The 17,087-nt window shown below is 34.7% G+C and overlaps 2 protein-coding genes across 6 annotated transcripts in view; one reads left to right on the top strand and one right to left on the bottom strand.

Annotated features, from left to right (window-relative positions):
- The window catches only part of Jmjd1c (jumonji domain containing 1C), a 287,493-nt gene that overhangs the window by 223,052 nt on the left and 47,354 nt on the right, over positions 1–17,087 (top strand). The window lies entirely within an intron of this gene.
- On the bottom strand, positions 10,702–11,546 carry LOC143381369 (2-iminobutanoate/2-iminopropanoate deaminase). Its single transcript, XM_076834955.1, has one exon. The coding sequence runs from the start codon at positions 11,447–11,449 to the stop codon at positions 11,036–11,038; it is 414 nt and encodes a 137-aa protein (XP_076691070.1). The 5' UTR covers positions 11,450–11,546; the 3' UTR covers positions 10,702–11,035.

Raw genomic sequence — 17,087 nt, 5'->3', positions numbered from 1 at the left:
TGGGAGGGACCAGGCTCTCAATAAGTTGTTTACGGCCTCCTAAGTTGCTGAAGCTGGTCTCAAACTTACCATTCTCCTGCCTTGGGCTCCAGAGCGGCAGGGATTGCAGATATGTAGCACCATGCCTAGCTCTTGTTGTGTTATTCTAGAGCAAATTTCACATGCCGTATTTCATCCCTGTTCTATAAGATTGTACTTCTTAGCAGTACTAGGAATGGTGGAGTAGAATATCATGTTTACTCATTTGCTTTGTCCTTAATTATGCAACGAGTGTTAAGAATAATAACGCTAATATTACCACCAACAGTGTAAGTGCTGAAAACAGTCTAAATTTTTTGTTGTAGTTCTCTTTAGGATATATCCCACTGGAGGAAATCCCTCTCTCTGTGTTTTTAGTACATATCTTCACAGATAGTTTTGCTCTATTTATCAATGGATTTTCTCTTTCATTTTTCTTGTTGATTAAATAAAATAATTTAAATCTCTGTTCTCTAATATAAAAACTAATGGTTGTCTTATTCCTTTTCTTTATAGTGGGGCTGCTGCTGCTTTTTTTTTCTGTACCAGGGATTTGAACCCAAGGGCACTTAACCACTGAGCCACATCCCCAGCCCTTTTTTTGTATTTTACTTGGAGACAGGGCCTTGCCCAAGTTGCTGAGGCTGACTTTGAATGTGCAGTCCTCCTGTCTCAGCCTTTTAAGCCCCTGGGATTACAGGTGTCCGCCAACATGCCAAGCCATCATAGTGAGACTTCTTAAAAATATAGTGTGACCTTCTATATCTGTATTTTCTTCTCAATAACATCTTTAATTATTGCAGCCTGGCTTTTCTATTCTGAAAAAAAAAAAAAAAAACTGATCCTGCTAAGATTGCTACCTTGAATGTGTCTCTGTTTTATTGTTTCTGTGACACTTTTTTTCAGGTTTCCTTTCTCTTTACCAGTACTTGCCATTTTTTTCTGAGTAGTTTTAATATCAGGTGATTTTCCAGGTTTCCTTTTTGGTATCATCCCATTTTACTAGTCACCCTCAGCAGTGTCATATTTCCTCTGTTTTTAAAAATTATATCTTCTGAATCTAAATCCCTACCCTAGACCTCCCTTCTGTACTATTTGTCACCTCCTTAACAACTATTTATTCAGCACCTTATGTGCTGGACAGTGTTTAGACAAAACTAGCTTCCTCCATACAGCCTAAATTCTAGAGGAGGCATTATTACATGACTGTATTAAGTAAATTATATAGCAAGATATACAATTTAATAAATGCTATGACAAAATTGAATGGAGCAGTGTAAGAACAATTAAAAATGAGGAGAAGTGAGACAAGTTAGAGTATTTAATAGGATGGTCAAAGTAAGTAGGTATCTTTGAGAAAGCAAAACCCATATATTCTATTAACTACTTTATTAATATTGAACACTCAGACCTTCCTGATCATTCCATATTCAAACAAGTAGCATAACCATAACTGTCTCATTTTGTCACCCACATTAACATGGGAATGTTTTAGGTTCCCCTCTTGTCTTTATTTATTGATCTCCTATAATTGCTAATTCTGCTTTCTTAATATTGCTTGTAACTGTCCCATCCTTTCCATCTCTATGTGATTTTCATCCTTGCTTGGCTAGATTGTCACAAAGCTGTTAAAATAGGATCTTTGGCCTCCTTGTCCTTATATAATCCATACTAATATATTTAAAGTTCTCCACATGTGCCATACTGTTTGATCATATATGTGTATGTGTGTTTTTCTCCTATTCTGAAAGCCTTTTTCTGATCTCCTATAGTCTCATGGCTGCCCTTGCATTTATGAAGTTCTAAAAAAGCCTAGGTGCCTGTTTTTTCTTAAGTCACAGCTCAGATATTCCTCTTATGTGATGCTTTTCCGGATAAACTTAACCAGATCATCTTCCCACCACTACTACCATTTTTGTCTCAATGCTGTATCCTATATGAATCTCTTTTTAATCTGTACTATTTTTGTATGTCTCTGTTCAGATAATTTCAACAAATTTCTAATCTACTTTCTTTTTTTTTGAGAGAGGAGAGAGAGAGAGAATTTTAATATTTTTTTTTTTTTTAGTTATCGGCGGACACAACATCTTTGTTTGTACGTGGTGCTGAGAATCGAACCCGGGCCGCACGCATGCCAGGCGAGCGCGCTACCACTTGAGCCACATCCCCAGCCCTCTACTTTCTTTTATAGCATGTAAGAAGCCAGAAGAAGTAGTAGATTTGCAGATTGATAGCACAAGAGATTATAAAAGAGATGAGAAAGCAGTTGAATTTTTCTGTCTGGGACACTTCGACATAGAATCAACACTTTTTTTTGGTGCGGGTGGGGGGGCGATGGGGCACTTAACCACTGGGCCACATCCCCAGCCTTTTTTATTTTGAGAGAGTCACCCTAAGTTGCTTAAGGCTTCCCTGAGTTTCTGAGGCTAGAACTTGTGATCTTTCTGCTTCCACCTTCCAAGCCCCTGGGAATACAGGCATGCACCACCTCCCTGGACTCCAGAATCAATACTTTATACCAGTCAGCAATTATGACTGCATATAACATAATAATCAATAATGATGATACCGAAGAGTATTAATGAAAGGATTGTGTTTAGTATATTATTTAATGAAAGAATGCAAAATCTGTTTATTCAGATATATAGAAATAAAATTTTAAAATTTGATGGGTTTTTTTTTTTTTAGATATGACAGTGAAGTGTATTTTGATATCTTATACATGGAATATATAACTTATTCTAATTAGGATCTCATTCTTGTGGTTGTACATAATGTAGAGAGAGTTTCACTGGTAGTGTATTCAAATATGAACATAGGAAAGTTATGTTCAATTCATAGAATTAAAATCTTTTTTCCTTGGTGCTGGGAACTGAACCCAGTGCTTTCCAAATGCTGGGGACTTATTTTACTAGAAAAATAAACATGTTAACATGGCTTTAGTTTACTTTCTCTTCCGGTTTTCTTTTATGATTAGAGTATCTAGATGTATTATCTTTTTAGGAGGAGCAAAAAAATACAGGAATCATTATGGAAGTATGTTACACACATTACCTTTTTTTTCTTTTTCTTTTTTTTTATTTTTTAGTTTTCGGCAGACACAACATCTTTGTTTTTGTATGTGGTGCTGAGGATCGAACCTGGGCCACACGCATGCCAGACGAGCATGCTACCACTTGAGCCACATCCCCAGCCCCAGATTACCATTTTTAACAATACCTTGTAATTAAGATGTTCTGTTATGGTACCTTACACTTGTAATTTTACTTCCCTTCTCCCCATTTTGAATGTGTATATGTGTAACAATATTTTTCATAATATTTGCATTTGTTCTATACAGACACCAGTGAAGCTAACAGACTACTAGGTGTCATAAAAGACTAAGTGACTTGGCAAGAATGTCAAGTGAAAGGACTTGCTGATCATTTCAGTTTGCACTAGATTGTGTTAGTTATTTTTGAGAAAAGTATTTCTCAAGTGTAGATTTGTCATTTCCATAGCAGTATATGAGAAAATGAAAACCAGCCCAAGAAATCTGTGTTGTGTCCGATTGCATTTTGTATTTTTAAAATTTTAAAATACGTTCATTTTGTATGAACAGTATGTAACTATTCTGATTCATATTCTTTCTATATGAATCAGAAAGTAACAGTATGCATACACTAGCTTAGTATTAGTTTCTGCTAAAAAACTTTAATAGAATACCTCCCCCAAAATAGTAATACAAGTCTAAGTTTTATTTCTTTGTTAGGTTGAACTTCCTCTTCCCTATTGCAGAATTTTTTTTTTTTTTTTTTTTTTTTAAATCTTGGGTTCTGAAAGAATGTTTTCAGTTACTGCTTCAGAAAACATTAAACAGTTTTCTAGGCCTTCCTGAGTTTGTTCAGTTGTAAGTTTGAGGAAGCTGCAGTTGGTAAATTGTGGTTTGCAGATGCTGTAAGCAGGTGACTCAATAGGTTAAACTCATGACTCAACTGTGTAAAAGCCATAGTGATAAATAGCTTGAAAGAAAAATTGCCTTCCAGAGTTTTGAACTGTGTAAAAAGTTAACTATTATTCAGGTTATCATTAAAATATATATACATACATGTGGCTTTAAAAAAAAACACATTTTTCTGTAAGCAGTTTTAAATTTTCTTGTTAATTATTCTGATTTTTATTTTTGTAACTCTGAGAGGACCTTAATAGTAACAGCACTTAGCAAGTTGTAGTTAAACTGCAGAAATACTATAGGTCTATAGATGAAGTTTATTCAATAGAATAAGTTTTATCAAAAGTCAGTTTCATTTGGAAGGTTAGTCTAGAAACCCTATTGGTAGTTCTTTTTAATAATATAATTAAAATAAACATTTTTTTAAAAAATTTAAACTAGATGTAACTGATGAATTAAAGCAAGACATATAGTTATTTTATTGTGGTTTGATGTAATAGGACTTTTGTATACAAATCAGTATTGTAAATCCATTTAAAAATCCTTGAGTATTGGGATAAATTATAGTTTACTGTTTATGGTGCTTATTTTAAATATTTCAAATCTTGGAATATATGATTTGAATATATGAACTAATTTTAATTTAGCCAGCATGATTTTCTGGGTTGTTTAGTTTTGGTTTTGTCAATCAAACCCAGAGTCTTGCACATGCTAGGCCAGCACTCTACTGCTAGTCCAGTCATTTCCTTTGCTTTGCCTTTTTTTCCCCTAGCCTGGCCTTGAATTTGCAATCATCCTACCTCAACCTCCTGAGTAGAGGGAATTACTAAACCAGAACCACCTTGTCTGGTTTGGTTTGGTTTGGCTTTAATAAAGAAATTTTCTAAACTGGGATTTTATCCACTTAATATGACCATGTTGCTAATATCATAAGTAAATTGTTGAAAACCCAGCAGAGAGTTCAAAATTTTGACTCTCCCAAGTGTGTGGCTAGTTGTAAGTTAAGTGGAAAGAGCCTTGCCATTAGAAAGTCCCTTGCTGATTTGCCTTCTAACCAGATGGTTTTAGGGAAATTACCTAATCTTTGTTTCCTCATCTATAAAATTGAGAGAATAACACCAAACTAAAAGAGGTTTTGTTAGGATTAAATGAGATTAACTGAGGTATTGCTCAGTGGTGGAAAAATAAGTTTTTAAAATTTATACTGACTGGGCTGGGGATATGGCTCAAGTGGTAGCGCTCTCGCCTGGCATGCATGTGACCCGGGTTCGATCCTCAGCACCACATCCAAACAAAGATGTTGTATCCGCCGAAAACTAAAAAATAAATATTAAAAAAAATTTTATTCTCTCTCTCTCTCTCTCTTAAAAAAATTATACTGAGATATGCTTGCTCTTAAATTTCTTAATTGTAGCTGGACACAATACCTGCATTTTGTTTATTTTTATGTGGTGCTGAGGATCAAACCCAGTGCCTCACATGGCTAGGCAAGTGCTCTACCACCGTGCTACAACCACAGCACCAGTATGCTTACCTTAAATAGTTATTTTTTAAAAGCTGAAAAGAGGTTTGTCCCATGAATCATAGGTAGTTTAGGAGATCAGTTTTTAAGTTATATTGAATGAAACCTAAGGGTACTACTGATCTTGGATAATAGAAGAGTGGTAATGCCAACAATCCAGAAACTTTTAATTTTTGGTTTTGCAGTGTTTTTGAGAAGTGGCAAATGAGACTTCCATCATGCTTGTTTTGGGCTAAATTTGAGTTAAATTGGCAAAACTCAATGAAGTATTGGAAGTTTTTTCTCAAGGGTAGCAATATAAAGATGGGCTTTGTAAGAGAGAAGGGTGTTTGGCCCAGGATACTTCAAATAACTAATCTTTCTGTGAATTATTGGAAATTGACTGAATTTACGTGTGTGTGCTGATGTCACATTTCATAAATGGTAATATTGACAAAGCATTTTTAAAAATAAGGCATTTATCCTCTAGAATAATATCTGAAATACCACATCAGATTTTTAAAATTAATATAAAATATTTATTTTGCATAGGGCTAACTTAAAAATCACTTACTTAAACATGTATTTTGGGTGCTGGGGATGTGGCTCAAGAGGTAGCGCGCTTACCTGGCATGCGTGCGGCCCGGGTTCGATCCTCAGCACCACATACAAACAAGATGTTGTGTCTGCCGAAAAACTAGAAAATAAATATTTAAAAAAAAAAAACAAAAAACATGTATTTTGTTCTCTAGAAAACCATCAAAAAAAAAAAGGACTAGGGGTAAATAGCTGCTTAACATGAACAAGCAACCCCTAGCACCAAAAAACAAAACACAAAAGTTGTTATCAAATATACGAAACTGTTTATTCGTATCAAAATCTGTTAATTAGTGAAGGAAATTTGTTTCCTCTAGCTCAGTTAATATTGAATTTTATGACTTAATATTTATGATTATTTTGACTTTGAAACCTAACAGAAGTTTAAAAAAAAAACTCTTTAGTGTGTTATCATTAATAGTAGGCTAGTAGAGATTTTATGAGAATTAATTTGAATAATACCTTGTATAATTGATGCCACATTAATAAAATTACATTAAATAAATCTTACTTTTTATAGGCTCTAACTTTGCTTTGGTTTACTGTGGGTTTTGTTTGTTTTGAGAGGGAGCAGCTGGGACTAGAACTCAAGGCCTTGTACATGTTAGACAAGTACTTTAACTTTGTTTTTAACAATCAGTTTGTATCATAATGAAGGTATTATGGTGTTTTCAAGTGTATCAACAAAATTTCTAAACTATCTGTCTTCTATGGAATAAGGTTATTGTATTTAACTAACAGGTTGTATTGGATTTTTTAGTGAAATGTTTTAAGTTTCCTATAGATGGAATTTTGCAGCAAAGGAAATTGATATAATAATATATGAGCAAATTATTGGCATGAGTCAAGTGTTTTGCATTTTCAAACTATTTTCTTTTTCTCATTGCAAAATAATACCTGTTTAGGAAAAACACAAAGGCTAGCTAAATGAAAATAGATGATCCATAATTTAGTTAGCTAAAGAAACTACTATTAGTATTGCGATGTATTGTGTATATATTTTTATTATATATAAAGATTATAAGGATATATCTCTGTAGATACAGAAATAGATATAGTCATTACAGATTAGACAGAACAGGGATATGCAAAACCAAGAAGATTTAAAGGACTAGGGCTGTAGCTCAGCATCACACAAAAAAAAGGAAGTCAGAATGCCTTTGTTCAAATTCTATTTAAAATCTATGTAATCCTAGCCAGGCATGGTTCCACATGCCTGCAATCCTGGCAACTCAAGAAGCTGAGACAAGAGGATTGGAAGTTAGAGGTCTGCCTCAGTATTTTAGCAAGATTATGTCTCAAAATAAATGAAGGACGGACGGACGGATGGACTGAGGATGTAGCTCATAAGTAAAGTACTCCTGGGATCATTTTCCACTTCTAAAAAAATAAAATCTATGTAACCTAAACTCTCCACACCTCATTTTCCTCATCTATAAAATGGAGATAACAATATCTGCCTCATTGGTTATTTTGAGAATGAATTGGCATAATGAAGATAAAATATTTAGCATAGTATCTGTTACATAGTAAATGCTGTACTCGTAAATGAATTCTGCAGACAAGGCTCTGAATATAGTAAAGGAATTCCTCTTTAAAATGTTGTGTTAATGTTCATTTGGAAAAATAATGAAGAAAAGGAATGTTTTTGTGATCTTTTGTGTCAGGATAGAATAGGATTCTTTTGGGGTGTGTGTTTGTATTTATAACCAGGGATTGTACTCTAGGGTTTTTTACTACTGAGCTACATCCCCAATCCTTTTTTATTTTTTTATTTTTAAGACAGAATTTAGCTGAATTGCTAAGTCTGCCCCTGGCCTTGTGATCATTCTGCCTCAACTCTCAAGTCCCTGGGATTACAAACATGTGCTACTACACCCTGCATAAGATAGTTTCTAAAAGCTATAGCCAGTTTTCTAAGTAGACTTCCTTTGGAGAAATGTTTAATTTCTGAATATAAGTTATGGCCTATAATAGTAGAAAATTATATTAAAATATCCTTATTTTTAAATTTTTAATTGTAGATGGACGTAATGACTATTTAGTTTTTATGTGGTGCTGAGGATCAAACCCTATGCCTCACACATGCTAGGCAAGTACTACTGAACCACAATTCCAGCCCTATCATTATGTTTAGTTTGTTTACCTGGTAGATTTTAATTTTATTTTTATATTAAAAGTGTTTTTTCCTTCTGATAGACGTGAAATTTAAATTTTGGTTTTATTTCATTTTTTTCAGTACTAACATTAGGTGATGCTTCTGTAAGAATTAAAATTATTTGCTCCATAGTTATTACAAGTTAATATGCTGTGGAGAGTTTGAAAACTGTTCAGATGAGCATATTTTAGTCTATTATAGGTTAACTGAAGACTGTTTTAACTATAAAGTTAGATTCAATTGAAAATGGCAACTTAGTTTCTGAGTTAGGATTCCATTAAACTTTGTGTGTATTTTTTATATTGATAAATTCGGTGGAAGTCTTCAGATCAAAATTTTGCAAATGACAAATGTCAAAATTAACTAATACAGAATGATTAAAATACTCATTGGAAATAAAGAACACTAAATTGACACTTTTTCATTTTAAATGAGGTTTACAATAATATGAGTTTCTAAGAATTAAAATTTGCAAAGTATTGCAACAACAGAAAATTTTAAAAAACAAATACAAAATGGACTAGACAGAATACAAATACAAAATAGTGTTATATGTGAAGTAATAAAAATAATAAGGGAACATTGTCTCATTTGGGAAATTGTAAGCCCAAAGAAACAGAACTAAAATCTTGAGACTAAAATTTAGAATATTTTTATACTTATTTATGGTATTACTTTTCTAAAATTGAAACATTTCCTCTTCAGTAATTGATGGTATAAATAATGGCAAGTAAATGAAAATTCTAATGAGATGTTCCTGAAATACCTGGATATATAATAGCAAGTGGCCTACATTGGCAATACATTTCAAGGTAAATTTTTTTAGGATTATAGTTTTTTTCTCTTTTTTTTCTGATTTAATTATTAATACTTCTAGGATCCATCTACAGTTAGCTGAGCTGTACTGATTCTCTGGAATGAATTATTAACCAGTATCATTTTTCCATTTTTATTTCCTTTTACATGTAAAGATAGACTATGTTATTCTAAAGGGCTAAATGCAATTTTAAAATTTAACATTCACATGCTTTTATAACATTTTATGAAACTAGGAGCCATTAGCTATGGCACATCTTTTAAAAATGTTACCTTAATAAGGAAACTTCAGAAAGAGTATGAACATGTTCTGGAAAGAAAATGCTTTTATAATAATATATTGACAAGATGAATAATAAAAGACTGACAAAAACTTAAGAAGCAAAATAAGTCAGTCCTATATAAAAGAGATAGTCTATTTCCTTATTTTATATGCTTGCAACCATAGCATTGTCATCATCACCTTTAGATTAACTGCAGGCTTTGGGCTTGCTTATTGATTTTTGCAACTAGTCAGTGTCTTTGATTGTGTTTGATGAGAGCTTTATAAGACCATCCAAGCTTGCTTTTAAAACTTGTTTTGTAAAAAGCAAAACTTAGCCTGTCATAGTGGCATATGCGTACAATCCCAGTAAATTTGGAGGCTGTGGCAGAAAGATTGCAAGGCCAAGGCCACCCTCAGGAATAGTAAGGCCTTGTCTCATAAAAGGTAAACAGAACTGAGATGGTAGCTCAGTGATAAAGCACCCCTGAGTTTCTGTCTTCAGTTCAGGGGTAGTGGAGGAAGAAAATCTTAATTGCTTATTGAAGTCAATTTTATCTTCTGAACTGACCCTTAGAAATATTTTAGGGTTTGGGATGCTGCCATTATAGCTCAGCGGTAGAGCACTTGACTAGCATGTGTGAGGCACTGGGTTTGATCCTCAGCACCTCATGAAAATAAATGAATGAAATAAAGGTATTGTGTCCATCTACACCTAAAAAAATTTTCTTTAAAAGAAATAGTTTAGAATTTGGGTATTGTTCAGTGGTAAAGCACATGATTAGCCCTAGGTTCAATTCCTAGTACTCCCCACCACCAAAGAAGGAAATGGGGAAAATTTTTGAATTATTCTAGGAATAATCATTTGTGGCACCTTACAGAGGAGGCAGGAAAACTAAAAATGAACTCCCTACATGAGCCTCTTTTCCCTAACAGCCTTTTTTTTAGATGCATATTTATTGTTCCTTTAGGGCACAGTATAAATTATATCATTAATTTGATCTCTTCATATTGAGATAGATTGCCATCTCATGAAGAAAACACTCATTTTAAATCTTAATGTCTAACTAGAGATTTTACAAGAGTGTACATTAAATGATTGAATGTTTATAATCCTATAAACCACCATGGCAAATACAGTTCAAATTGAATTAGTTTCTTATTTTATGAAATGGATAAAACATTTAGCTCTAGGATCTTATAATGTTTGTTTAACTTTAAGGCTATTAAATAATTGGTTAGCCTGTTCTTTTTTTTTTTTTTTTTTTCTGCATGTGTATTTTATTTCCATTAGAAAAATATTATCTATATAAAATTTTGGTCCATTTTCTTCTCCTTTACTTCTACAGCTCAAGAGTGAATATTTCACTCAAGTAAAAGCAGAATCACATATCTAATATGAGAACTAAATACTTCATATCATTTAATTAAATAGAATGTAATTGAATTAGGCTCTTTATTATTTTTCAGGAACATTAACTCATCTACCTGTGTTATTATTCCCTGTACTTTACTTTACTTGAGTGACTACGTAATGAGTGTCCCTTCTCTCATATTCAGCAATGAGTGTACACATGTGTAATTGGTAGCATCAGTAACTGGGTTCATTATCTAATATTCAATTCATGTCAACTCCCTCTATGATATGGTATTTACATGATAACTACAGATATTTTAGTCACATGTACACTTTCAACATCAATTGTAAGAATCAAAATGTTAATTTAAAGACATGATAATAACACTGCCCACTTATAGACCTGCTGTTGTGAGAGGTCCCTGGACAGCCACTGCTTCAATCTCAATGCGTGCTCCTTTGGGTAAAGCAGCAACCTGGTAAGCAGCTCTAGCAGGAAAATTACTCTTGAAATACTGTTTGTAGATTTCATTTACAGTATTGAAGTCATTCATGTCAGCCAGCAAAACAGTTGCTTTGACCACATTAGTGAAGTCACAGCCTGCCGCTTTCAGAATTTCACCCATGTTTGTAAGAGCTTGTTTAGTTTCTGCTGCTATCCCTCCAGGTACAAGCTGTCCACTGGAAGGGTCCATGCCTATCTGTCCAGAGATGTAAACGGTCTTGTCCACTAACACTGCTTGACTGTAGGGACCAATGGCCCCTGGGGCTTTCGCGGTGCTGATCACCTTTCTGATCAATGACGACATTTCAGTCTTCTTTCTTATGCCCCTCCGAGAGAAGGTACCCCTTCACCAGCCTTGCCCAATTCTCGCCCAACAACTGACCAGCCCGGAGTAGCGTCTGCTGGAGGGCCCCGGGGGGCGCGCTCGCTCTAGCCTGTTAAGTTCTTATGATTAAATTATGACGGTGTGAAAATGGATGGTATATAAGATAAAAATGTGAAGGGAAAGAGATGGTTGTGGTTTTATGTAATGCCGCAGTCTGGCTGGGCACGATTCAGGAGCCACTTGTCAAAAGAAACGAACTTTATTTTTAGAACCACACATGCCAAACAAAACAGCTCCTCAGGAAAAACCTTCAGAGCCCAACTGCCACCACCAGCTTCCCACAAGCCTCTTCCCCTCCCACAATCCTCCTGCTCTTGAGGCCGATTGGCTGGGTCGTGTGGGCGGAGCCAAAAATCCCCCAATGAGCAGCTCCATGGTCTGAAAGGGCAGGGAAACAGCCCAATGAGCATCACCGCAGAAGAACCAATCAGTTGGCAGCTAGAAGTTGCTGGGCCGCTGTGAGCCAATCATCAGCTGGCAGCTGGAAGTTTGCTGGGGCCCCTTCGGCTGTGGCTCTCAACAATGTTGTTCTTGGACAAACTTCAGGACTTTTTTTTCTCTTTCTTGCTTGCTTTTTTTTTTTTTTTTTTTAATAGAATTTTTAAATATTTATTTATTTTAGTTTTTCGGGGACACATCTTTATTTGTATGTGGTGCTGAGGATTGAACCCGGGCCGCACCCATGCCAGGCGAGTGCCCTACCGCTTGAGCCACATCCCCAGCCCCCTTGCTTGCTTTCTTGCTTGCTTGATTTCTTGCTTTCTGAAGAGATCCTGGGGTTTGAACTCACTTGTGTTCCATCTCTGAGCTACATTCTCCATCCCCTCTGGAGTCAGGGTCTTGCTAAGTTTCCCTGGCAGACTTTAAACTTCAGATCCTCCTACCTCAACATCCCAAGTAGTTGGGATTGCAGGCATGTGCCACTTTGTCTGGCATCTCTTTTTGTTTCTGAATTAATATCAACTTGTAGTGCAAGGAATGCTTTCTAAAAGCTCGGGCGCAAGAATTAGAAAAGATCAGAATGTTGGCATTTGCTATTTTTCCCTTATAGAGTAATTTTTTTTCCCCCACACTAGTAAAATTTTAACATATACCTAGAGGGAAGTTACTACCACATAAATGGGCTTTCAAAAGTAATCCTTTTTAATGGTTTAAAAATTTACCCAAATATTATTATGATACTGTTTCTTCTTTTTTTTTTAAAGAGAGAGTGAGAGGGGGGGAGAGAGAGAGAGAGAACCTTTCCAATATTCATTTTTTAGTTATTGGTGGACACAACATACTTGTTTTGTATGTGGTGCTGAGGATCGAACCCAAGCCGCACGCATGCCAGGCGAGCGCGCCACCGCTTGAGCCACATCCCCAGCCCATGATACTGTTTCTGTTAATAACATCAGATGACCTTGGAGCTTCATTTTATTACTACTAGTTACATCACCTCTCTTAAGACATTAAATTGTGGCTTCAGGATATAAATACTTTAGGAATGAGCATGTTTCTTGTCATCTCTTTGATTTTGAGTGGGAGAAAATTGCATGGGTAATATAAAATATTAGCCTAGTCCCTTCTGCCATCTGAATCCTTATGTATAACTATTGTTGTTTGAGAAGGGGTCTCACTATTGTTGCCCAGGGTGATCTGGAATTCCTGGGCTTACGTGATCCTGCCTCCTTAGCCTCCCAAGTAGCTGGGACTACAAATGCTTGCCATCATTCCCATCTTTTAATTGTTTTTTTAAAGAAAAATTCCATTGCTGTCATTTACATTATAATCTAGATTTTAGGCTGCTAAATTAACCAAAATAAACCAGGAATGATGGAATTTTCTATAAATAGAACATAATTTTAATTTTCTCTTGCTTTTAATTATATTGATTTTGTGTGTGTGTGTGTGTCTCTCTAGGGATGTAACCCAAGGCTTCCACACATAGTTTATCTCCCACTCTTAAATACCTTTGTTTGGGGCTGGGGTTGTAGTTCAGTGGTAGGACACTTGCCTAGCTTGTGAAATGTGCTGCGTTCCATACTCAGCACCGCACAAAATAAATAAATAAAGGTATTGTGTCCATCTACAACTAAAAATTAAAAAGAATATTCGTGTTTTAAAAATGTGTGTTTCTGTATAGACAGATTGAATTAACCTCTAGGGTTCTTAGTATATTCAGATACGTGAAATAGGTTACTATTTAAAGAATATCTTTACAATATACCTAATTTCTCAATGCATATATTCATTTTTACCTTACTGTAGAGTATAGAGAAGTGGATGGTACCAACCCTTGTATATAATAATTGTTGTTGGCCTATAGGAGTAAACCTTATCTTTCAAAGTAATTTTTTCTTAATTATCTACACTGAAATTAAGTACATCAAGGAAGTGTGTGCTAAACAAGGAATCTATCAGGGAAATTAATTTACTTGTAGAGTTTTTTAAAAAATTATGTGAAATAGGATTTGTATGATTTTCCTAGGCTCATAAATGTACATAATTCAGACATTTGTGAAATATAGTTAATTCTATAATATTACATTGCCTTAATTATATGAGGTGTTTAGAATTTTTTTACTTATAGATGGACACAGTATCTTTATTTTGTTTGTTTATTTTTATATGGTGCTGAGGATCAAACCCAGTGCCTCACATGTGTGAGGCAAGTGCTCTGCCCAATAATAGGAGTTTTTAATCTTACATTTTGTAGTTTTTTTTTTTTTTTTTTTTTGTACTAGGGATTGAATTCAGGGGTGTTCTACTACTGCGCTACATTCCCATTCCTTTTTATTTTGAGGCAGGGTATTGATATTGTTGAGGCTAGCCTCTTACTGCCTCAGCTTTGAGAGTTGCTGGGATTGCAAGAATGCATTACTGTGCCCCTCTAAAGTTTGTTCTTGTTTCAGCTCAGAGGTAAACTGAATCCAGCCTGCCTCACATTTTGTAAGGTCTTTTTACCCTCCACTGACCCCAGAGTGCTCATAATTGAATTTATGGCATCATGCATTTTAAGCAAGCACTCCTACTGCTGAGTCACATTCCCAATCCTGCATTTTTAAATCGTTGAAAAAAATTAAAAGAAGAATAGTATGGCATTTAACTATCCTGTGAAATTTAAATTTTATAGAATGCCTGTATACAAAAATCTTTTAGAACACAGCATGCTTACTTATTTATATATTATTTTTTGTATCATTTGACTGCCTAGCAGTCAGTAGCAGAATTGAGTAGGTCACAGAAATCGTGTGATCCACAAACATAAGATGTCTGGCCCTAACATTCTCTGACTTCATACTGCAGGATTTGGTATATTAGTAATTGATGTCAGTCTTGACTTATAGGGACTTTACATTCATTTTTATGACTATTAGCCAGTAATCCCAAGGATCTAAGGAAAAGTAATCATTTATAGTTTTGGCAACCATGAATTTAAGTTTATGACTATTACAAAGCTGGTGTGGCAAACATATTTAATCACTTGACCTGATGTTTAAGATACAAATGGTTTCTTTTATGGTATCTCCTATAAAATAGAATCAAAGGTGGTTTTTGGGGGAAATTTAATACAGTATGATTTAAGAAGCTCACTGGATGTCACACAGAGGTTAAGGGTTTTATTGAAGAGGGGAAAATATCATTCCATTAATCAACCACATATCAGTATCAGTATTAGGTTATTCTCTGTCAGAAATTGTACAAAGAAGTGACTTTTTTAAAATTTTAATCAAAGTGCTATTCTAGACATCAGTTGGGACTTTTTTTTTTTTTAAGAGAGAGAATTTTAATATTTATTTTTTAGTTTTCGGCGGACACAACATCTTTGTATGTGGTGCTGAGGATTGAACCAGGGCTGCACGCATGCCAGGTGAGCGGGCTACTGCTTGAGCCACATCCCCAGCCCATCAGTTGGGACTTTAGAGCCAGTTTCTTCAAATTATAAAGTCAATCAGCTCAGGCACCTAGATAGAAACTAACCACTGGTATATTTTTCTCCAGTACGTGTCTTTGCCGACTCTTCTGTTGGTAAATAAACTCAGAATATATGTGACATAAAGAATGTATTTCCAGGGCCTGGCACAGTGGCACATGCATGTAATCCAGCAGCTCAGGAGGCTGGGGCAAGAGGATCTCAAGTTAAAAGCCAGCCTCAGCAAAAGTGAGGTGCCAAGCCACTTAGTGAGACCCTGTCTCTAAATAATATACAAAATAGGGCTGGGGACGTGGCTCTTTGAGTGCCCTGAGTTCAATTCCTGGTACCCTTCACCATCCCACCATCGCAAAAAAGAATCTATTTCCAGAACTGGTAAGGAGTACTTTTCTGTTACAAGAAGGAAAATCACCACCTTATTATCTTATAAATGTTTTGCATATATTTTTAGCACTCACAGGATATGGCTTTTGTTTTTCCTTTTCACATCTTCATACAGGATATTGCTTTTATTTAAGTTATTTGGGGATATCTGAATATTGTATTATTCTAATTTTAGTTTTTATACCACCTAATTGGGTATATACTCTTTTGAACTAAGTAGGAAATAGAGAACCATTTAAAATGAGATTAGTTCAAAAGTCCAGTGTCCGAGTACAGATTCCAGCATGATTTTAACTCCATGATGGTATTCTGTACATGTGAAGAAAAACTTTTTGTACTTTGACTATCCCAAATAATAATTCATATAGTGTTTGCCTAGAAATAAATAATTTGGAAATTTAATTATGATTAAAGCACATCACCGGAGTTATTTTTTTCTCTTTTATGCTTTCTGATTATAAGGTTGTATGAGTTTACCACTGTAAGCTGCTCCTCTTTGATAAGTGTTCAAGTATTGCTATATATGTTTTCATATAACCACTGTTAGACTTTTACAAAAAAGATAATTTCCATTAATGTCTTTCAGTTCATTTTACCCATTCTGTCTTTAAAAATGTTACCTTTCACCTGATAAACATAATGAGGAGAGAGAGAAAATAAAAGACAGGACACCTAAGTATTCTTTATCATTTACTGATTTTAATCAAGGACCATACTCTGTGAAAAGGTTATAATTTCAGTCTACAAAGTTGTTATAAAAATTAATAATGTATGGGAACACCCAATATGGTGTTAGTCATGGGAAATGCACAATCTTGTTATCTGTTTTTTGTTGTTGTTGTCATTGTTACTACATTATAGTACCCAACTATTGTTCATTTAGAGATAACTTATATCTTCGCAAAAAGAAAAACAAAACTGAACAGTAAATATACTCTAGAACTTCATTTAAGGCATTGTTTTGGACATCATGTTTTCTTTATAAGTTTCTAATAAGGCAGATCTTGCTGAACTGATTTTTCCTATTTGTCACTTGCTGGAAGTTATAATTAGGAGTTTCCATATGATACAGTTATGGAGAAGGGAAGGTTCATAGAAGGTTCTGTTCTTTCACTACTTGGTGACTTGTTCGGGGAAAATTTCAGAAAATACATATTGTTACTTAAGCTATAAGTTTTGGTGGGGGTTTTGTGTGTTGGTTTGGTACCAGGGATTGAATGCAGCAGCCTTTAACCACTAAGCCACATCTCCAGCCCT

The sequence above is a fragment of the Callospermophilus lateralis genome, chromosome 15, assembly GCF_048772815.1.
Source record: "Callospermophilus lateralis isolate mCalLat2 chromosome 15, mCalLat2.hap1, whole genome shotgun sequence".
Taxonomy (NCBI): domain Eukaryota; kingdom Metazoa; phylum Chordata; class Mammalia; order Rodentia; family Sciuridae; genus Callospermophilus; species Callospermophilus lateralis.
This window is presented reverse-complemented; position numbering and strand designations above follow the sequence as displayed.